The 20,099-nt window shown below is 49.5% G+C and overlaps 1 protein-coding gene across 13 annotated transcripts in view; it reads left to right on the forward strand.

Annotated features, from left to right (window-relative positions):
* MAP4 (microtubule associated protein 4) overlaps window positions 1-20,099 on the forward strand; it is a 178,330-nt gene that overhangs the window by 135,893 nt on the left and 22,338 nt on the right. For 8 of the 13 annotated variants that reach the window (XM_080973943.1, XM_080973950.1, XM_080973948.1 and 5 more), the window contains 5 exons: window positions 3,507-3,610; window positions 11,729-11,906; window positions 13,988-14,047; window positions 14,190-14,506; window positions 18,049-18,177. In XM_080973943.1, coding sequence (XP_080830069.1) covers window positions 3,507-3,610; window positions 11,729-11,906; window positions 13,988-14,047; window positions 14,190-14,506; window positions 18,049-18,177 — 788 coding nt within the window. Of the gene's footprint in view, window positions 1-3,506; window positions 3,611-7,073; window positions 7,290-11,728; window positions 11,907-13,987; window positions 14,048-14,189; window positions 14,507-18,048; window positions 18,178-20,099 lie in introns of all 13 variants that reach the window. The other 5 variants (XM_080973953.1, XM_080973954.1, XM_080973944.1 and 2 more) reach the window with 3 other exon arrangements.

Below are 20,099 nucleotides of genomic sequence, written 5' to 3' on the forward strand. Positions count from 1 at the left end.
TCGAGAGAAGACAGTGACTGGCCCCCAACCAAGGTCATCTTTGTGGCCAAGTGGCGATTTGAAGGCTGGCTTCTCCCAGGTCCTAGTCCAGCACTCTAACCACTAGGCCACGTTATTTGGAGGGAGGGGAGCAAGGTGGGGCCGTAAGGGTTGCTGTGGAAAGTGAGTCAAGAAGTAATGGTAAAGGGACCCCTGACCATTAGGTCAAGTCGTGACCGACTCTGGGGTTGCGGCGCTCATCTCGCTTTACGGGCCGAGGGAGCCGGCGTACAGCTTCCGGGTCATGTGGCCTGCATGACTAAGCCGTTTCTGGCGAACCAGAGCAGCGCACGGAAACGCCGTTTACCTTCCCGCTGGAGCGGTACCTATTTATCTACTTGCACTTTGACGTGCTTTCGAACTGCTGGGTGGGCAGGAGCTGGGACCGAGCAACGGGAGCTCACCCCATCGCAGGGATTCGAACCGCCGACCTTCTGATCGGCAAGTCCTAGGCTCTGTGGTTTAACCCACAGCGCCACCTGTGTCCAACCCATTAAAAAAAAGGCCATGTCCTCTCACACACCCCTGCATAGGATTCTGAAGGCATCCCAGCCCACTCCCTGCACCGAAACTGTAGAATCACAGGATTGTTGAGTTGGAAGGGGTCCTGAGGATCATCTAGTCCAGCCCCCTGAAATGCAGGAATTTCAGCTAGCCATTCCCAGCACTGGGAGTTGAGCGGAAGTCTGAAGCCTCCTGGCATTGCCCAAGTGGTTGCCTGGCCTTCGGCCCAGGCCCACTTTGATCCCCCTCTATGGGTCCCTGTAAGTTACCTCTTTGGCCCTTTTATGGGCACAGGTGGGACCAACATGGATAGCTGGCCCTGACGAATACTTGAGGTTCCTGTTCCCTGTGGTTGTAATTCGTGGGCAATCATTTAATTTTATCCTGATTCTAATCTTTAAGCTGTATTTTAATCAATTGTTTGCTTGTGTTTTAATGTATTTGATATTTGATGCTAGCCGCCCTGAGCCGGGTCTTGGCTGGGGAGGGCGGGGTATAAATAAAAATTTACTTACTTACAACGCCAGTTCCTTCCTGCCTCTCTCGGGTAGTGCCAGGTACACGGCTCCTTTGGCATGGGCTCTTTTGGGCATTACCTTCTCGGCCCAGAAAGAAACCTACATTGCAGCAGATCAGCTCCCTCCTTTGGTATTGCCAGCTCATGTGCCAAAGGGTTTTAGGTGTTCCTCCCAGGGGAATGTGCTCTCCTTTTTCCTCCCCCCGGTCACAATCAGCCAACTGAGCCCTTTCCAAACCCAAACATTGCTGGAAGATTCAGGACAGACTTACAGAGGTCCTTCTTCACACACCTCATAGTTAAAAACCATGGGATTCGCTCCCGGAAGAGGTGTTGATGCCCACCAATTTGGAGGGCTTTAAAAGAGGATTTGACACGTTTGTGGGAAGAGAAGACTTTCAGGGGCTATTCCCTCCCTGCGAGAAGCCAAGTTACAGGGAACCAGGCAGAGGGCCTTCTCGGTAGTGGCACCTGCCCTGTGGAACACCCTCCCATCAAATGTCAAAGAGAAAAACAACTACCAGACTTTTAGAAGACATCTGAAGGCAGCCCTGTTTAGGGAAGCTTTTAATGTTTGATACATTACGATATTTTAATATTTTGTTGGGAGCCACCCAGAGCAGCTGGGGAAGCCCAGCCAGATGGGTGGGATATAAATTTATTATTATTATTATTATTATTATTATTATTATTAATTATTTGCCACAATGGTTCTGCTCTGCCTCCACAGTCAGAGGCTGTGATGCTTCTGAATCAGTTTCTGGGGACCACAAATGCAGAGAAAAGGAGCACGACATGTGGGCTGGTGGATGTTCAGAAGGATCCTCTTCTTCTCCAGTTAGACTTTAAAATATGTCGGGGACCGCCAGCATCCTAGAATGCAGCTCCCTTCACCCTTGATTACTGGCGGTGTTGGCTGGAGTTGATGGGACCATACTGTGCTGGCGGCTGCTTTTGCTTCCTCTGTGCAGGATGAAGCATTTTTCCACATCACGTAGTTCTGGGCATAAGGCGGCTTCCTGCGATCTGGTCCGTATCGTGATAGTAAGAACTTGCTGTGCTTCGGGAGCACTTCCTGTGGCAGGAGGAAGACCCACTGTCCCTCCCACGTTGCATTTTCCCTCAACTGCATTTAACTCCTAGCAGTTGCATACCTCCAAAATCCTTCTCTTCCTGGCTGCCACCCTGCAGCGCCTTCCTTGAAGTCTCCTAGCTGGTGTTTCTGGCTCCTGGGATCGCTGAGATGAGCTCTGTAATAGCAGAGCTGCTGGATCAGTCTAGACCCCTTGCTAATGATCTCCTGTGGTCTGCAAGTGCAAGCAAAGTCTCTGCATCCACACGCCAGTTATGGTTAGAACCGAGCGATGGAAAGGGAGTTAATGTGTGCCGATGTGTTCAGCCTCAGTGCATGGCAGTGTGAAGGCTTGACATTTTTGAATGTGTTCTGAATGGATGCAAATCTTAAAAGCCATTCGGATCCACGTTTATCAGGGCCTGGAAGATGGGCATGGCTAGATCATGGCGCTTCTGACGACTTTTGAAATCCTGCGTAGGCATAGTACAGAAGGCATTCCGAAAACCCCTCCAGCAGCCGTGGCTTCTGCTTTTTTAATCTTATTTCTTTAGATTTCATTACGGTAAACCAAAGAATACCCATAAAGAAATATTGTTAATAATACAACAAGTTGAAGGCAGCATGCGGCAGAATATCACCATTAAAGTTGTTATTCCAGAATATTACACAATATATACCTATTTTTCCAAAAATCTGCTAGTCTGGATTTAATAAGTTCATTTGATCATGGTTACTATCAACCAATTCTCCCCCCCCCCCATCCATTTGCGTATGGTAGGAGATATACTCGCCCCTCCCCAAATTCTAGCTAGCATCATCTTAGCAGCAGTTAAAAGGTTGATTCCTGTTTCTTGATCATTTTCCAGGATAGCATCCCTTTTAGATAGGCAAGTAGGAATATTTTAGGGTGGCTTCTTGGCTGGTATCCACTCAAAATGGGTTGCAGAGTAACATCACACACAAGTGGAAACTGAGCTCATAGCTTGTTGTCAAGGCAGGTTGACTTTTGCTGTTCGTGGGCTGAAAATGGGGGTTTGGGGTGGTGGTGGAAACAGATCTACGTGCCGTGCGTTCCACCATTTCTAGATTAAGCTTAGAGAAGCCAAGTTTGCTGCCTAAAAACGGCAAATCCCTCTAACCAGCATGTAGAAGTCCACTCCCAGTGTGATGGGAAGACTTTGCAGCACCCTGCGGTAGTGAAAGAGGCACCGATACCTGTCCCTTCAGCTGCACTCTTTGAGCTCTGTCCAAGCTCCACCTCTCTTCCTTTCGTGCTGTCATACAGCCTCTGCTAAAGGCCTGTTGTTGATGCATGGAATCCGAGTGCATTTTTAAATTAATTTCCTTTTTTCCCTTCTTTGCTTCGGTCAGCAAAACCAGAAGAGATAAAACCAGCCGCCGAGGTCACCACAGCGAACGACATCGCGGCCCCACCAAGCAAGGAGCTTCCGCCAAGCCCCGATAAGAAAGCCAAGGTGAGGCTCGACCGTGTTGTGCTTCCAGCGCTGCGGGTTTTGGTTCTCGGCACCCTGCTTTCCCCCTTTTTGCTTCGAACGATAAGTTCTGTCCTCTGAGCTGATGGGCTCCCAAGAAAAGTAGCTGGCTACCAAGCCCAGTTTGATGGCACTCAAGGCTGTTAACCCCATCCCTAAGCTCCTCATTTCTAACCCAGTGGTGGCTATGAGAAGAGTCCTGGCACAGATGTTGAGCAGTTTTCTTCCCAATGTCTGCTCTGTACCCAGCCCTGTTCTGCGTGCTTGGAGGAGTCCTCAGACATAAGTAGGCCTGGAGTGAATTGTGTTGTGTCAAGTTGGAAATGAAGAGCAGCTGAACTGCTCACTTCATCTTTTCCCTCTGCCAGTGAAGTTAGACCAGGGATTAGGGAACCTCCAGATGTGGTTGAACTCCAACTCCCTTTCAGGAATGATGCGAGCTGGAGTCCAGCATCACACGGACGACCACAGTTCCTCCATCCCTGACGCTGGCAGTACTGAGCGAGATGAACCAGTGGTCCGATTCTGTATAAAGCAGCTCCCTGCGTTCTGACGGCTATCACGTTGTGAATAGGTTGCCCTTTCTGGAAAATAGGTCAGGAGCAAGCCAGCCAGCGGTAAATCACACGGAGTCAGTGATGTTAACACATTATTAGAAAAAAACAAACTGCACAGGTGTGTCAGGCCTAATGAGCAAAGGCAAAATTAATTGTGAACAATGTAGCGACAGAAGAGTTTAAGATTGAGAAAGGGACACGACAAGGTTACCCAATTTCTCCACTGCTTTTTATATCGGCCCTTGAGGTTCTGTTAAACATGATAAGAAAGGACCAAGAGGTCAAAGGTATACAAGTGGGAGCTAAACAGTATAAACTGAAAGCATTTGCTGATGATTTAGTATTGACCCTACAGTAACCAGAATCTAGTACAAAAAGGGTATTGGAACTGATTCAAGAATTTGGGCAAGTAGCAGGTTTTAAGCTGAATAAGATGAAAACTAAGGTCTTAGAGAAAAATTTAACTGTGAATGAGAGAGAGAAGTTTCAGGAAGAGACAGGACTAACATTGGTTAAGAAAGTGAAATATTTAGGGGTTAACATGACTGCTAAAAATGTAAATCTATTTAAGGATAATTATGAAAAATGTTGGATTGAAGTGAAAAAGGATTTAGAAATATGGTCAAATTTGAAGTTATCATTGTTAGGCCGAATTGCTGTGATAAAAATGAATGTGCTGCCAAGGATGTTGTTTCTGTTTCAAACATTACAAATTTTGGATAAGATGGATTGTTTCAAGAAGTGGCAGACAACTCTTCCTCTGTAGGTCTTGCCCCAATGAAACAGTTGCAGAGACTCTCTTAAGTCCCCTCATCTCCAGGGCTTTTTCCAGGCAATCAGAGACTGTGCCTGCATGCAGCCTGCCACTTCTCCACTGGTTTCAGCCCTCTTCTGGTTCAGGGAGACAAGGGGAGAGAGGAGTTTGTTGCATCAGGAGGGGGAGACGTCTGTGACTCTTCACCTGCCGGACTCCTCTCTGCCTCTTGGCCTCCTTCCTCTCCTGCTTCCGCCTCTGATTATGGACTTCTTGTCATGGAATTCTACTCAGTATTGAACCAGAGCAGAACTCAGCGTATAGTTAGCAGAGTAAAAACACGTTGCAGGATTCCCAAAAAATAGACCAGAGGCAATTAATACTTCATCCAGCAGAGCTTTACTGCTACTGAAGGCAAAGGAGCATAATGGTCACAAATCCAATACATTCAGGATTGGCCCTGTCCGTCAGAAATCCAGTTGCAGCACACTTAACTTAAACTTACAATAACTTATTATAACTTATTATGTCTGAAGCTTAACACTATGTACAGAACACCAACACTAGAAGGAAAAGAGATAGAAAGAGAAAGTGAAACCCGGGCTCCTTCTGGCCTTATTATTATAGTCAGTATGACCTTGTCAGAAGAGATAACATAACCAGTTTAAGGCAGCTGTACTCAGCTTCTCTGAAGGAATAACCCAAACATCATGAACCTCCTGCTTGTATCTTTCACACAGAGAGGCTTCCAGAACCCTCTTGAATTAAGTAGAATAGGACAGATCTAAAAGCACCAGATCAATACTTTATGCACTAAGAAATGCAAACTGACACTTCTCTTTGCCACAGACTCTCCCAATTCACTAAGCCCTGTTACCTCTTCAGCTTCCAACACCTCCTCCTCTCCATCTTCTCCCTCTGACCACTCCACCAATCCCTGGGCTCTGAGCCTTCTTCCCCGGGGGCTTCCCCAGCTGGTTCCCGCCACCACTCCTCTGTGTCCAACCAGGCTATGGCACCCAGTATACAGTGGTACCTTGGGTTAAGTACTTAATTCGTTCCGGAGGTCCGTTCTTAACCTGAAACTGTTCTTAACCTGAAGCACAACTTTAGTTAATGGGGCCTCCTGCTGCCGCTGCACCACCAGAGCACGATTTCTGTTCTCATCCTGAAGCAAAGTTCTTAACCCAACGTACTATTTCTGGGTTAGCGGAATCTGTAACCTGAAGCGTATGTAACCTGAAGCATATGTAACCTGAGGTACCACTGTGTACTTTGATTGGTAGCAGCTGAGAAAGGGTCATTCTTCTCACCTGCCACCTGAGACTCTTTTCTCCAGGTAAGCTGGGAACTGATCCTGGGACCCATATTAAGGAATATGGGAATCTGCCTTATACTGAGTCAGACCACAGGTCCCCCAAGCTCACTGTTGTCTGCACTGACTGGCAACACCTCTCCAGGATTTCAGACATGAGCCTTTCCCAACCCTACCAGGAGATTCCAGCAGGATTTGAACCTGCGTGCAAAGCAGATACTCTACTCTTGAGCTACAGCTGAAAAGAGATGGCTCTTCTCTGCTGCCCCTTGACAGGTCACCCTTGTTTCTCAGTTTACCAAGAGGCCTGTGCAGACACAGGGGCTGCAGTGTTTTTTTCTGGATGTAGTTACAAGGCTGTTGTAACAATTGACTCTACCAAATATCTCATTCGGGGGGCTGATTCTTAGAGGTTAACTCCGCAAAGTCCAGCATGGATTGAGTGCTAAACAGGAACCTAGGAAGTTGCCTTAATTCTGAGAGGGACCACTGGCCCATCTCGCTCTGTACTGTCTGCACTGGCTGGCAGCTGCTCTCCAGGGTTTCAGAAAGGGATCTCTCCCTGACCTTTGTGGAGATGCTGTTGAGGACTGAGCAGTCTCCCTTCCCTATATAGTGCAACATTTAGTCCTCCTCCCCACGGCAGCTCTTTCCTTAGGCTCAGAGAACCGCATGCTGCCATCTTTCCTTTTCGACTTGTTTCTTTGCTCCCATTTTTGCCGCTCTGACCTTTTGTTTACCATGCGCTTCTTTTCTTTTTGTTACGTCCATTTTTTGCTTGTGTGTGTGTGTTCTGTGTGTGTACGTTTTGACACCAAGCCTTCAGCAACAAAGCCTGCAGCAACAGCAGCAGCAGCAGCGAAAACCAAGGGCGCCCCCACTGCTGCCGCTCCCCCTGCCAAGCGGCCGGCGTCCACCACTATGCCAGGCCAAAACAAAAAAGCCACCAGCCCTACCGCAGCCACCACCCCTAAACGCCTGGCGACGAGCGCCGCACGACCCTCCTCCTTAACTCCTAAAGAGCCCAAACCGAAGGTAAGTCGCTTGTGTGCAAGGGGGGAGGGTTGTGGCTTTGGAGCCAGGTTGTCCTGTTGAGCACATCTGGGCTGTTGGCATCTCCTGCTCGGTCCCTGGATAAATTGCCATTGCTTTGTCCTTCCGTTCAGTGGTGCACCATTTGCCCTGCCGCCACTTCAGACCTTCCAGGAAAGCACATGGTGCATCGCCTCCAAATACAGGTCCAAAATCCACTCAGGAAGAAAGCTAGGGTGTCAGGGAAAATGGTAGAGTTGGAAGGGACCCTGAGGATCATCCCTAACCCCTTACAATGCAGGATTATGCAGCTGTCCCATAGGGGGATCGAACCCACAACTTTGGCGTAATCATCATCACGCTCTAACCAAGTGAGCTATCCAGGTCTCCTTAGCTTTCTGCACAGAGAGGGTTTGTGTATTAATAGAGGAGGGTTCGTTGGATCTGCATTGCCCTTGTACAGCTCAGGACGGAAGAGGATGAGGACAAAACTAGAATTCGGTGCCTCTGGCGCCACCTGCTGTTGGGCTCCCTTCCTTCTGCCCTACCAGTCCCAGTGGGCGCCAGCTACCAGGGCCGGCTCAAGACATTTTGCTGCCTGAGGAGGACAAGATGGCGCCCTTCCCAAGGCCCTTAGAGGAGCCAATCGGACCAGCATCTTACCCCAATAGTGGTCAAAGGAATGCATCTTCCACCGCACTTGACGGCAGCTGGCTAGCATAGGGAATGCAGAGCACTCACAGCTCTGGCCCCTCCGCATCTGCCACCTGAGGCAGCTGCATCACTCTGCCTCATCACAGGGCCGGCCCTGCCGACTGCTTCTGGTCCCTGCCTGCCTCCCCTCCGTTCTCTGGGTGCGGGAGGGTGGGTGGTTCAGCAGCCCTGTTAAAATCCGAAACGAAGGGATGAGCTGTCCCTGAGCAGGAGCCATCGGAGCTTACATTTTAATGGAAATGCGGCCCTTTAGGTAAGTAACCTTAGCTTGCGGTTCACGGTTCCCATAGTTACCAGGCCTCACTCATCAAAATCCTGACACTTTTTATAATTGACTTAGTGTGCCTGGAAACCAGAGCGGGCAGCAAACATAGGAGAACACTTTGGATCTTCGCCAGGAAAGGGCTGTTTAATCCCAAAATATGTCACCGGTTCTAAATTGCCTCTCAGCAATCAGAATCTGCTCTAAAGTATTGTGCAAGGAAAGGAAACCTGTCAAACAAATAAATTTCTCTCCCCCCACCAAAAACCCCCAATGTTTCTTTGCTGCATCAGTTGTTCATAGATAAATTGATCATTGCCCAGAAGTCCCAGATGGTCTCGGACAAACGCCATCTAAGCCTGTGGAGCAATTTTCTTTTTCTTCCTGTAATTAAAAGAGCTTCCTCTTGGCAGATGACCAGGGAAAGGAAGAGGGAGCGTGAGTGATTCCAGTGAGCGGAAAAGAGCCAGGGAACTAAGAAATAAATTAATTAAAGGCAGCGCCTTACTTATTTTATTGCATAAGATTTTTACACCACCTGATAGTGAAAAAGGGAAACTGCCGAAACAACCCTCAAAAAAGACAAAGCAGTAGAATCGTCAAGAAAAATTTTAAACATCCCAACAAATGAAATCATCGATAAACTAAAAAATACGACAACATTCTACATGCCTAGTTAATCTTGTCTGCACTGGTATCAATAGGCAGGGAGTTCCAAAGTGTAGGTCCTGCCACACTAAAAGATAGAAGTGGCCAAGTGTCTTGTAAAGGAACATGTCCTGTGTAGGCCCTCCGTGAGCAGAAATTAGCCTGTCCCTGCGGACGCGGGTGGCGCTGTGGGTTAAACCACAGAGCCTAGGACTTGCCGATCAGAAGGTCGGCGGTTCGAATCCCTGCCATGGGGTGAGCTCCCATTGCTCGGTCCTTGCTCCTGCCCACCTAGCAGTTCAAAAGCACGTCAAAGTGCAAGTAGATAAATAGGTACCACTTCAGCGGGAAGGTAAACAGCGTTTCCGTATTCTCCTCTGGTTCTCCAGAAGCGGCTTAGTCATGCTGGCCACATGACCCGGAGCTGTATGCCAGCTCCCTCGGCCAGTAAAGCAAGATGAGCGCCGCAACCCCAAAGTCGGTCACGACTGGTCCTAAATGGTCAGGGGTCCTTACCTTGCCACATCCCACAACCGAGTTTTCTTTCTCACCCCCCAGTCTTCAAATTTTACTTCCTCCCCTGAAGATTCTGGGGAGGGAGCTGGTGAAACTTCAAACCTTCAGACCCCTGCAAGCCTACACACATATAAATGGTCTTGACTCCTGTTAAGTAGGGAGAGGTGAAACCCTCGTGATCCCTCAGCTCTCTGCCCCTTACATACAAGCAGAGGCCTCCTACATGGGCTCCCAGTACATTTCTGAGCACAATTCAAAGTGTTGGTGCTGACCTTGAAAGCCCTAAACGGCCTCAGTCCAGTATCCCTGAAGGAGCGTCTCCACCCCCATCCTTCAGCCCGGACACTGAGGTCCAGCTCCGAGGACCTTCTGGCGGTTCCCTCCCTGCGAGAAGCCAAGTTACAGGGAACCAGGCAGAGGGCCTTCTCGGTCGTGACACCTGCGGAACGCCCTCCCACCAGATGTCAAAGAGAAAAATAACTACTAAACTTTCAGAAGACATCTGAAGGCAGCCCTGTTTAGGGAAGCTTTTAATGTTTATTAGGTTATTGTATTTTAGTGTTCCATTGGAAGCTGCCCAGAGTGGCTGGGGAATAAATAATAAATTATGTTGTTGTTGTTATTATTATTATTAATTATTATCCTTGACCTGACCGCTGTCAAATACTAAGCAGGCAACATTTGGTCGTCCATTTGGCCAGCGTTCCAAACCAAGGTGAAATCACTCATTTGACCACAGATAATCTGTTGTGTTTTGCTTGAGGTTGGGGACAGATTTAGGATAAAAGAGAGATTTTTTGTTTTCAAAAACGGGGTTGGGGTTATCAGCCATTACTTGCTGTTGTAGTTCCTTTGAGCCTGAAACCTACGTACCCCTTAGGAAAGCCTGATGTAGCTAAGTTTGCTATCTCCTCCTACACTCCACCTTTACGATGGTCACTAAATGGAGACCTTGTGGCCTTAGCCTCAAGCAAACTTCGCCCACCCCTTTGCTGAACATACAGCTTATGGGAGAATAGCTTGGACGTTTGCTCACTATCTGGGGACATTTTGATTGGCTGCTGATACAGAATGTGCCTGCCCGTCGATTCTATTCACCCCGCCCCCATTAGATTAGGATATCTTGATTTAAGCCAAGCTCTGATTTCCTCCTGAAAGACAGACAGATATAATAAGACAAATACCGAAAAGTGAAGTGAAAAAGGAATGGGAGTGTCTAAATGAATACCTTAAAAGTCAAGGTTTGAGGACAGAAATCTGGCTGAGTCTGGAAGAACCTTGTGAAGTGAAAGGATAAGAAAGAGGGATTTATATCTAGATCATAGAATCATAGAGTTGGAAGAGACCACCAGGGCCATCGAGTCCAACCCCCTGCCAAGCAGGAAACACCATCAGAGCACTCCTGACATATGGTTGTCAAGCCTCTGCTTAAAGACCTCCAAAGAAGGAGACTCCACCACACTCCTTGGCAGCAAATTCCACTGTCGAACAGCTCTTACTGTCAGGAAGTTCTTCCTAATGTTTAGGTGGAATCTTCTTTCTTGTAGTTTGGATCCATTGCTCCGTGTCCGCTTCTCTGGAGCAGCAGAAAACAACCTTTCTCCCTCCTCTATGTGACATCCTTTGATATATTTGAACATGGCTATCATATCACCCCTTAACCTCCTCTTCTCCAGGCTAAACATGCCCAGCTCCCTTAGCCGTTCCTCATAAGGCATCGTTTCCAGGCCTTTGACCATTTTGGTTGCCCTCCTCTGGACACGTTCCAGTTTGTCAATGTCCTTCTTGAACTGTGGTGCCCAGAACTGGACACAGTACTCCAGGTGAGGTCTGACCAGAGCAGAATACAATGGCACTATTGCTAGGATAGAGATGATAAGGGAAACAGGAAGACACAATGAGAGGTAAAGGAGGTGTTTTCTTTTTAGTGTTTATATTATTAACTTGTAAGATATGTTGGGTTTTGTGTGTTGTTATTTTTTTATATTTTTCATGTTTTGTGGAAAATATTAATAAAATTTAAAAATTAAAAATTAAAAAAAAGAAAAAGAAAAGACAAACTTTCGATTATCTTTTCACTTGTTATGGGAAGAGCAGGAAGACCCTTGCAGGGAAAAGCTGCAGACTTTGCGACTCACTATAGATCTCTTTCCGTGAAGCCCACCCAAGGTTGCAAAGCTGAAGGTGGTGCTGTTGGGCATGCAACTCTTTTCCACGGAAAATCTGAACAGGACTCTCACATGGATGAGACGTTGTCTTAAGCTCTGTTTGACTTGGGTCCTTCTTGTTCGTTTCTTTCCAGGGGACAGACGCAAAGAGCCCCGATAAGCGGACCTCCCCTTTGAAGCCCCCGTCCGCTACGACTCCTCGGCCGGCCACAAAAAGCAGCCCAGCCACTCCCAGGCCGTCGACGGCACTTGCAAGTACGAATGCGCCCAGCGCAAGGAGCACGGCCACTTCCCCACCCAAGAGGCCCTCCAGTGAGTATTCCTCTGCCCCAAACTTGCCGGGGAAAGGGCCGTTTGTTTTGGAAGCTGCACGCTCTTGCATTGCGGCTTTGCTAATTCAGCAACCTAGGGACATGTAGCTCAGTGGGTAGAGCCTCTGCTTTGCACGCAAAAGGTTCCGGGTTCAGTACCCAGTGGCATCTTCAGGTCTGGAAGCGTCCTTTTTCTGAAACCCTGGAGAGGCCCAGCTGGTGAGTGTAGCAGACATGGCCAAGCTAGATGGACCCAGCAAGAAAGGACTTCTCCACGCGGTTCATTGTTAACCTGTGGAACTCCCTCCCACTGGAGGCAGTGATGGCCACCTAGATGGCTTTAGGAGAGGATGAGACAAATTCATGCAGGTGAAGGATATCGATGGCTACAGTTGGCAGCCGCAATGCTTCTGAACACCAGTTGCTGGAAACTCTAAGGCAGAATAATGTGCCTTGTGCCAGAATCCTACTTGCAAGTTTCCCAAAAGAGGCATCTAGTTGGCTACTGGGAAATCAAGATGCTGTACTAGAAGGCCATTGGCCTGATCCTGCAGGCTGCTATGTCTGACTCCATCTAAGGCAGCTTCTAACGTATTTGTGTGTGTGTTAAATGTCAACCCCAGGGACTGAGGAACAGGACCTTGCTGTTAGTTAGCCCAGCCTGTGTATGATCTGGGCTGTATACTGCTTCAAGCTTAAATTTCTAAATCTACCAGTGGAGAAATATTAGACTGAAGCTCATAAACCAACCGTGCTCTGTGTATGGTTTGCTTGATAAATAGCACTGTGCAGAACTTCTAGTCGTTTCCCACAGTGGGAAAAACAAGCAATTCTTGCAGTGTTTACACTGGGTCATCACAGTCGTGGATTTCTTCTTTGTCTTATGAGTTTCCCAGTGGCTGGCCGCTGCCTGAGTCCCTTTGTCCAATCCAGCAAGTCGGTTTCTCACTGCTTTGCTGTCGGTGCAGGATTTGATCTACCCTGACACTGAATATATATGAGTTTCCCCTGCCTTGTGTGGAGCGTAGCGCATTGCGAGTTGCAATTCTTAAGAGCAATGTGTCTCTTCAGATCAGAGAGAGGGAGAGAATGGCCAACTGCCTTGGAGGCTATTTTGGGCTTAGAAGAGATGGAAAACGGTGACAACACTAGGAATTGCATTTTAAAATGGCTAGGTTAGAGCCATTGAAATAAATAGATTTAAGTAACAAATCCATTTATTTCAGCAGGTCTCCTCTGAACATAACATAGTTTGTGTCTCACCCCTAGCATTTGTGTTGCCTGCTTCAACTGCACATTCTCTCTTTCTTTGCTTTTTTATTGATTCATATATGCTGCTTACATCCCAAAATGCCTATGTAGATGGTACACAATTAGCATCCAGGAGGTAACATGATGTGGGTGGTGGAGCCCAAGGTGGCATGCACAGTTCTCCCCATTTTTTAGCCTCAAAACAACCCAGAGAGGTAGGTTAGGCTGAGAGAGCGTGACTTGCCCAAGGTCATTCAGTGAGTTCCCTTAGCTGAGCGGGGATTGGAACCTGGGTGGCGCTGTGGGTTAAACCACAGAGCCTAGGGCTTGCCGATCAGAGGGTCGGCGGTTTGAATCCCCGCGACGGGGTGAGCTCCCGTTGCTCAGTCCCTGCTCCTGCCCACCTAGCAGTTCGAAAGCACATCAAAGTGCAAGTAGATAAATAGGTACCGCTCTGGCGGGAAGGTAAACAGTGTTTCTGTGTGCTGCTCTGGTTCGCCAGAAGCGGCTTAGTCATGCTGGCCACATGACCCGGAAGCTGTACGTCGGCTCCCTCGGCCAATAAAGCGAGATGAGCGCCACAACCCCAGAGTCGGCCATGACTGGACCTACGACTCGGCCACGACTGGTCAGGGGTCCCTTTACCTTTACCTTCCCTAGTCCAGCACACTAACCACTACACAACGCTGCCATGAGAGAAGTGTAGGGTGTTGGGAATCCTGACAGGGGCGGTGGTAGCCTGCTTAGCTGTGGCATCAGCAAGGCCCTGCCATGGACTGGCCCCAGCAGAGCAGAGGTTCAGCTCGGCTGCTGTCTTTGTGTGTTGTGCAGCCATCAAGACAGACGCAAAACCTGCCGATGCCAAGAAGACCGTCGCAAAATCGCCATCAGGTAACCCGCTCTCCCTGCTTTGCTTCCTGCTTGCTTCTTTGGGTGGCCACGTGGGGCTTCTTCGGGTGGCTCTGCGGCTTCCCCTGCTGACGGCCCTCTCTTCTTTTTCTTCCTCCTCCTCCTCCTGTTCCTCCTTCGGCAGCCGACCTCAGCCGTCCAAAGAGCGCCCCGGCCTCCACCGCTGCCAAAAGCAGCGCCACCACCCCGACCGCTGCTGCCCCCGGCCTGCCCGGAGCAGCCGCTAGCCGGCCCAAGCCAGCCACGCCCAGGCTCTCGGGGACTGGGAGCTCTGCCGCTGAGCCCAAGAAGGCGTCCACGCTCAAAACCGCACCAAAAACCAGCCCCATTGCCAAGCCTTCCCGGCCCCCCACCAGTAGCGTGTCGGCCCCCGACCTGAAGAACGTCCGCTCCAAGATCGGCTCCACGGACAACATCAAGCACCAGCCTGGGGGAGGACGGGTAAGTCCCCCTGCCCCATATCTCTCTGGGTGATTGGTTGCCTGTGCTCACATGACACACTCCCAGCAATGATGGATCACAACTCCCATGATCCCTGTGTGTTGGTCATGCTGGCTGGGGTGGATGGGAGTTGAAATCCAGAGAACAGTGGCTTTCCGGGTGCTGCTAGACTACAACTCCCAGCAGCCTTAGCCAGCATGGTGAATGGCTAAGGATCATGGGAGTTGTAGTCCAGCAAAACCTCCAGATAGCCGCAGACTGCCATGTCCTTCTTGTAGAAGGAGCTGCTGCTGCTGCTGTCCTCAAGCCCCTCACACTTGCTGTAGCTGCCAGCCTTAGTTCTTTTTTGCAGCAGAGAAGCGGGTGCTTTGGATCTGGAAACGCAGAGCTCAGACCTCTGGGGGGGTTGCTTTCGGAGGAAAGGATTTGGTCCAGCCAGGAGAGTGCTTGTAGGGCGGGCAAAGAGCTTTTTGATGTGGCTCTCTTACAGAGCCCCCTTTTGGCTGCTGCTGTGTTCTGCAGGTTTGGCTAATCCCCAAATTTTCAGGGTGAGAGATTGGTCCCTCTGTAGAGGTGTCATCTTTGTGTGGCCAAACACATCTCAAATTATTGAGCCTCTGCTTGCTCTCCGTTTCTCATGGACAGCATGAAAGACCAGTGGAACAGTTCTCTGTTTGGATTAATTTTGTGAGATCCCTCTTGCGGGGGCGGAATCAGGGCCTTAAATCTGCTGGGGTTCTTATGTTGCCCTGGTTGGCTGGGCCTCAAACCCAATGTTTACTTGGGGCAACCAAGGGCTTATTAATGCATTCACTTCCCCTTCAGTAACAACCCACAGACTCTCCCCAGCCTTAAATCTGCTAACATGTTGGAAGAGATGGGTTGAAATATTGGGGCTTTAGATCTCTCCCTGTGGATAAGTGGCGGGGCGATTTGTGTGCTTCATCTGCAAGGATGGAAACATCAGGACCCCTAAAAGAGATTTTGGGTCCGACCCATGGGGGAGAGGTGGCTGTCCTTTGTTCTCAACTCCCTTCCAAACCAGGATCAGAAACTGCATCATCTTCAGCAGTGCCAAAGGGAATGCTAATGGGCATATCACTGTCCATAGAGTCCATAGTTCCCTTCAGAGCTTCATTGATATGTGCATGGCCCAAGGCTTGTCAGCAAGATTCTCCAGTAGTCGAAATGTCCTGGACTTCCTGGGGATCAGGACCAGCATTATGAGGCCTCAGACAGAACACCCATTTGAGGCCAGCGTACACAAATTAACGTGACATTTGCCTAAGGGGCAGGTGGGGCTCGTCCGCCTGGGAAGGTAGCTCTGATCCTAAACCTCCGCTGCTTTGTGGAATATATTTGGAAGAAGAAAGGGCTAAGGAATAAACCCTACACAAATCAGCCCAACTGGTGCTGGATATATTGCTCTGCTTTCTTTTGAACCATGTCAGTGAGGCCGAGAGGGTGATCTTATTGTCCAGGCAGCCCAGGACCTCCAGACACACTGCTCAGGATTGCGCCCCAGGCTGGTCACTTTGGTGCTGCTAACACAGCGGTTTGACTTCACTCCTGCACTTCATTGGCGCCAACAACAGCAATTGAGTCAGACCATTGGTCCACCCAACTCACTGTGCTGGCTGACATCAGCTCTGCAAGTTTTTAGACAGGGACATTCCCAGACATACCTGGAGATTCCATTGAGCATTGAACCTGGGATGTTCTGAACGCAAAGCAGATGTTCCACCTCTGAGTTACGACAACCTTCCCATTTGCTGGCCCTTCCTAAAGCTGGTGCAAACCAGCCCTTAGCCACATTTAAGAGAAGCTGAAACAAAACAGTATTTTGACATGTCCCACAAGAAAGACCAGTGGGAAGAAAGGAAGTGAGCAAGACTGGCTTGAGCTGCTTTTGCTGCTGCTGGGAGCCAGGATCAGAGGAGAGACCCTCTGAATCCTGGCACCCCTTTGACTCTAGCGCTTCCACAGTCAAGAGATGTATTTTAATGGAATGCATGTTCACAGCCTAATTGTTCTCTCCCAGTTGGCTGCTCCCTCCTGAGTCTTCCCTCTATTTGTGATGCATTAGAAGAATTTGTGATGGAGCAGGTTGCCTTGTCTTTAGGTGCCTTTACTTCAAAGAGCAGGAAGGCACCCCCTGTTTCTTAGACGTCCGCCAGCATGAGACACCAGCAGGGAGCATCTGGTTCCCTGCAGTGGCTGCTGAGTCTCTGACCTGTGTTTCCAGGCCTGAAACTGCTCAGTACCATCTGCACCATTGTCTCGTTGATCCCTAGGGTGGGCTTGAAGCAATCCGCCTTAACAGAACCCAGATTTGACTGCAAGAATATTTGGGGGTTAAAAGGGCCCCCCCAGAGGCTCACAGTGGCACAGGAATCTTACCTAATGCCGACAACAACCTGGTGTTTTTTTAAAAGAGTGGGAACCCCAGAAGATAAATGGTTTGTGGGCTTTCGAGAAATTAATTCCAACTTTCATCCAGGGACTGTTTTCAGGGTGGAGGTGTCTGGGTCAAGAGACTGTGCACTTTGGATAATGGTGGATAGCAAAAATGGGCGTTCCGTCTTGGGAGACCTGTAGCTTGGAAGAGCTAATAATAATAATAATAATAATAATAATAATAATAATAATAATAATTTATTATTTATACCCCGCCCATCTGGCTGGGCTTCCCCAGCCACTCTAGGCGGCTTCCAAAAAAATTTATAAAATACTGTAATACATCAAACATTAAAAGCTTCCCTAAACAGGGCTGCCTTCAGATTTCTTCTAAAAGTCTGGTAGTTGTTGTTCTCTTTGACATCTGGTGGGAGGGCGTTCCACAGGGTGGGTGCCACTACTGAGAAGGCCCTCTGCCTGGTTCCCTGTAACTTGGCTTCTCACAGTGAGCAGACCGCCAGAATGCCCTCAGTGCTGGACCTCAGTTTCCGGGTAGAACGATGGGGGTGGAGACGCTCCTTCAGATATACTGGACCGAGGCCGTTTAGAGCTGTCCAACATCCTTAGATTAGAACATCCAACATCCTTACATTGCATTGCCCCTGGATGAGCGACTTCCACATTTTGCCCCAAACCAGAATTTGGGGTGGAGAGCCATTTACCAGACTCCCCAGTTTGTGCCATGCTGCGCCGGCTCTTGAAGACTCTCTCCAGGCTTGAGCATCACACAGGTGCCGCTGTGACCATCGTGGACAGCAGGGGAAGGGTCCCTACGTTGCAAAAGGGAGACCCCTCCCCCCTTGGCTAGCATTTCAGGTGGGGGGGGGGGCTTCCACCCAGGTCTCCCAGCTCCAGGCAAGGAGGCTACTTTCTTGAGCCATTGCCCTGAGCTTCTCCCCGTTTCCCGCCCCATCAGACCACCACCTCCCACCTGTGTACGGGTCCCTCCCTGGCCTGTCGGATCCCCATGAATGTTGTTTTAGACATCCAGCCGCCCTCCCCCCCCACATCATTGCTTTTCGTTTCGTTATATTTTTATTTCGTTTCATGATGCAAAAAGTCACCCTCCATTTGTCTCCATTTAGGCAAAAGTAGAAAGAAAGGCAGAGTCCGCCGGGGCTGCCCGGAAGCCCGAACTCAATGCAGTATCTAAAACGGCCCCCACTAAAACGGCTGTTTCAAAAGAGGGCGCCCCAAAGCAGCCCAATGGGAAAGTGAGTTCCATTTCAGACTTCTATCACTCGGGAGAGGCGAGCGGCAGCTCTTCCGCTACACTGCACTTTTCATTTCCTGCTCCACCCGCTCCCGTCTCATGTTTTGGGTCACTTTCCCTTCTCTCTTAGCTCTCTACACATCTTTGTTTCCTGTCTCCCCGCTCTTGCCATTGACACTCTCTTCTTCCCGGATTCCCATCCCCCTTTCCTTTGCACGCACCTTCTTTGTTGTACATCCTGCCCTCCTGCCAGTGGATTTCACAGAGAGCCATCCCGCAAACATTTTCCTGAATGTGCCTTGACACGGAACACCAAGCCCAGCGGCGGCTGGTGCTCGTTGGATCTGGGAGGCCAACAGTAGGTGGCGCCAGAGATAATGGCAGGCGGAGCTAACAGAGTCTTGTTCCTCTCTGCCGAGTCCTACAAGGGCAACATGGAGAAGGAAACTTGGAGAGCCCCTGGGCTGCATGGAAGTAGGAAGGGGGACCAATGGGGACTGATGAAGGACAGGCTGAGGTTAGCTGGGCTGTGCCCCATTTGCCCCAATGGAGCAACCTTCGCTGTCCCAGCCCCATGTGTTTCTAACGGCAGGAGGGTGCTCAGAGACCATCCTCAAGGTTGCAATGGTGGGGGGAATTGCTTGGCTCTCCCTTCCGACCGAGAAAGGAGGGTGGGCTGCTTCCCACCAGCACCCGCAGCTTCCCAAGAATCAGCCAACCCCTCCATCCCTGAGAATTTTCATCTCCTTGCTGCGTCCTGTACAGCCTGTCTGTGACGAGCCTGAGAACGGTATCTAATGCACATTAGTAGCAGCGGCTTGCTGTAGGATAACACCTCTTGCTAGCGAGGCAAATTTATGTTTGTGAGTGAGGAACTGTCACCACAGAATGCACCTCCATGCCACAAGAAAGCAGTTCCAGGTTACGCCTTCCCCTAGCTCGCTAGCTTTCTGTGTGGAGTGGATGTCTTCGTATGGAGGAACGCTCCTTGATGCGAGTCCCCACCTACAGTATCAAGTGATAACACACACTGGCCACCTCAAAGAGAAGCAGGGATTTAGTTCTGCTGGACCCAGGGAGACAAATCTCCCAGGGAGAGGCTTCTGGTGTCCTCTGGTTAGTCAAATCCCCAGCGTTGGAAAGCAAGAGTATTTTGGAGAGAAATCTTCTCGCTCCAAATGCTGCAAGGACTTTCCAGCTTCCCACATTTGCCGTTTCCATGGTGGATGATGTTTCTAAATAGCTTATGCACAATCTCTCTATGCACTGGGGGGGTGGGGGGTGGTTTGACTTATGACCTTCCAGGTGTTGTTGGACTGGGATTCTTGAGCTGCAATTCCTACAGTGCAGGGGGGTTGAACTAGATGATAGGGTCCCCTCCAACTCTACGATTCTATGATCCAATTTCTTCAAGTGACAAGCAAGGAGATTCTGACTAAACATCAGGAAGAACTTTCTGACGGTAAGAGCTGTTCAACCGTGGAACGATCTCCCTCAGGACGTGGTGGACTCTCCTTCCTTGGAGGTTTGTAAGGAAAGATTAGATGGCCATCTGTCATGGATGCTTTGGCTGAGATTCCTGCATTGCAGGGGGTTGGACTAGATGACCCGTGGGTCCCTTCCAACTCTGTGATTCTCTGATTCTGTGACTGCAGCTCCTAGCTTCCTTAGCCATTGGCTGTGCTTGCCGGCGCTGTTGGGAGCCAGTGTGGTGTAGTGGTTAAGAGCAGTTCACTTGTAATCTGGTGAACCGGGTTCGATTCCCCACTCGTCCACATGCAGCTGCTGGGTGACCTTGGGCTAGTCACACTTCTCTGAAGTCTCTCAGCCCCACTCACCTCACAGAGTGTTTGTTGTGGGGGAGGAAGGGTAAGGAGAATGTTAGCCGCTTTGAGACTGCTTAGGGTAGTGATAAAGCAGGAT

The sequence above is a fragment of the Podarcis pityusensis genome (genome assembly GCF_964106645.2).
Source record: "Podarcis pityusensis genome assembly, chromosome: 12".
NCBI classification, from domain to species: domain Eukaryota; kingdom Metazoa; phylum Chordata; class Lepidosauria; order Squamata; family Lacertidae; genus Podarcis; species Podarcis pityusensis.